Here is a 2,780-nt window from a genome sequence, read left to right on the forward strand (position 1 = left end):
AATTTTGTACTTTTACTTGAGTAAATTTTGAGATGGGTAATTTTACTTACTTACTTACTCTGAGTAGAATTTAGGCAAAGTAAAGATACTTTTACTCAATTACAATTTTTTAGTACTCTTCCCACCTCTGTGTATGACACTTTTAAGAGTTATTTATTTCTTTTGCATGAAATAAACTTTAATGAATTATTTATTTCAAAATATAATGAATTGTTGTTTTTTTCTTCATTTCATACATTTTAAGGAAATGTTCTAATAACGATTGTAATTTTAAAACCTGGCTACACATGCTCTTCCTGGATGAGGTTGCGGTGACGATTTTCGCTCGCATTTTGTTGTTGACCAAATGAAGCTACTATGATGAGAAAAAGCAGAACGAAACTAAAGTGATGTGTTGCACTAACAAATACTGCAGAATTTGAGAGTAGGGATAGAATGATGCAGAGTGAGGAAAAGTGGTCCCCATGTCTTCCAGCAGCCAAAACTTACAGCAGCATAAATATAGAAAAGGGGTCGGATAACCTGACTATTTTGGGTGGAGTAGAGAAAGGTTTTTGCAGACTCCATATTTGAATCCTGTTTGACCGATCTAATCGAGGAGAAAACCAATCTCTCCGTTTTCTCCCTTTTAGATCCAGTCGTTTGTCAAGATGTGGCTCGCCAGGAGAAGATATTTGTCACGACTGAGATTCTTCAAACAGAACGTAATTTTTTTAAATGTATTTATTATCTGCTGGAATTCTGATCCAAAACCGGTTTGATGGGCTTACCTTAATGCTAAATATTTTTTTATCAGCCAATTAGAGAGTTGTCTCCATGGTTACATTTTGTGATCCCTGATCTTTGATAGGTGGATGCTGTGATAAAGATCCAGGCCTTCTTCAGAGCCAACAGAGCCCGACATGAGTACCGCATGTTAGGTGAGCTCACAGTGCTGCACCTGATTGGCCAAACTAAGTGTCACACATGTCCCCTTAATAAGCTCGTCTCCTTAAACTCTCTCAGTGCATTCGGACACGCCCCCCCTGTCTGTGGTCAGGAAGTTCCTTCATTTGCTGGATCTGGGAGATGCTGACATCAGAGAGGAGGCGGAGCTTCTGCGTCTGCGAGAGGAAGTGGTGAGAAGCATCCGCTTCAACCGGCAGCTGGAGACCAACTTGGACCTGATGGACCTGAAGATCGGGCTTCTGGTCCGAAACAGAGCCACACTGCAGGTTAGAGTCTTACCCTGGCATTAGCATCCATCCAGACAGAACCGCTCCGTCCCAAACCATCACTATATACTGAAACCAGAGCAGGATAATCAATTTTAAACAGTTTCCGGAGACCCAGCAGAGTCTTACCAAGTTCTTATCTGTGTCTCCAAACAGGAAGTTGTGTCCCACTGCAAGAAACTGACCAAGAAGAACAAGGAGCAGCTGTCGGACATGATGGACGTAGAGAGAAGCAAAGGGCTGAAAGCCCTGAGCCGAGACAGGAGGATGAGACTGGAGGCCTACCAACACCTCTTCTACCTTCTGCAGGTGAGGCACATGTCATGCCTTTACCTGCTGCAGGCCATGTTGTACGGAGTTGTAACGAACTTTCTCCATGTTCCAGACACAGCCTCTCTACCTGGCTCAGGTGATCTTCCTGATGCCTCAGAGTCGCTCCACCGCCTTCATGGAGATGGTGGTGTTCAGCCTGTTCAACTACGGCTCCGATCGCCGTGAAGCCTTCCTGCTGTTGCAGCTGTTTACTGAGGCGCTGAGATATGAGATAAGGTGACTTCCTGTGATGTTGTTTTCTACCTTTCTGAAAACTGTGATGTCACTGGCACCTAAACACATCTATGGGTCTGTGCTCCGGTTAGGCTGAAGGTAGAGCAGCCACAGGACGTGATTACTGGGAATCCCACCGTCATCAAAATGCTGGTGAACTTTTACCGCCACGCTCAGGGTCAGAACTCCCTGCGAGATTCTTTGGGTCCAGCTCTACAAGACGTCCTACTAGACCAAACCCTCAACATCAGAACTGACCCAGTTGAGGTCTATAAGACCTGGATCAACCAGACTGAGACCCAGACTGGACACAAGAGGTGAGAACGCAGACAGCTGGAATTCTCTACGTCCCTTAAGTGAGTGTCTCACATGTCTGTCCCTGCAGCTCTCTACCCTACGAGGTTTCTGCTGAGGACGCCCTGTCCCATCCTGAAGTTCAGCGAAGAATCGACATCGCCATTATCAACCTGAAGAACCTGACAGACCGTGTGCTCAAAGCCATCACCTCCAACCTCAACAAAATTCCGTAGGTCCTCATCTTTCCCTTCTCCGCTGCCGGTATCTGCCGACCCCCTTTAGGTCAGGGTCCTGGTCCCTCTAGATCTTTGTCCATCCAACATCTGCCTTTAGTGTATGTCTCTCTGCTGAGTTCCCTCTGTCCCTGTCCCTCTACCGATCAACAACTACATTAGAGCCCCACCCGTCTGCCTACTGCCAATTCCTTTTACTTTATGTTCATCCCCCCACTTCCCACCCTGTTCACCAGCTCCTGTAGTTATGGCCTCTATGCGGTTTCCTATGGGTCCTCATCTTTTAACCTTGGTAGCCCGTCTGCAGCGGCCAGGGCTAACGTTAGACCGTCTGCAGCGGCCAGGGCTAACGTTAGACCGTCTGCAGCGGCCAGGGCTAACGTTAGCCCGTCTGCAGCGGCCAGGGCTAACGTTAGACCGTCTGCAGCGGCCAGGGCTAACGTTAGACCGTCTGCAGCGGCCAGGGCTAACGTTAGACCGTCTGCAGCGG

General features: G+C 47.3%; 1 protein-coding gene across 1 annotated transcript in view; it reads left to right on the forward strand.

Moving 5' to 3' along the window:
- Positions 1 to 2,780, forward strand: part of LOC107095265 (ras GTPase-activating-like protein IQGAP1) — a 23,272-nt gene that overhangs the window by 14,849 nt on the left and 5,643 nt on the right. The window contains exons 16-22 of the mRNA XM_015391285.1: positions 633 to 704; positions 851 to 920; positions 1,006 to 1,214; positions 1,371 to 1,523; positions 1,600 to 1,763; positions 1,853 to 2,077; positions 2,146 to 2,286. Of these exons, the coding sequence (XP_015246771.1) occupies positions 633 to 704; positions 851 to 920; positions 1,006 to 1,214; positions 1,371 to 1,523; positions 1,600 to 1,763; positions 1,853 to 2,077; positions 2,146 to 2,286 (1,034 nt within the window). The remainder of the gene's footprint in view (positions 1 to 632; positions 705 to 850; positions 921 to 1,005; positions 1,215 to 1,370; positions 1,524 to 1,599; positions 1,764 to 1,852; positions 2,078 to 2,145; positions 2,287 to 2,780) is intronic.

The sequence above is a fragment of the Cyprinodon variegatus genome, unplaced genomic scaffold (genome assembly GCF_000732505.1).
Source record: "Cyprinodon variegatus isolate N-32 unplaced genomic scaffold, C_variegatus-1.0 Scaffold534, whole genome shotgun sequence".
NCBI lineage: Eukaryota > Metazoa > Chordata > Actinopteri > Cyprinodontiformes > Cyprinodontidae > Cyprinodon > Cyprinodon variegatus.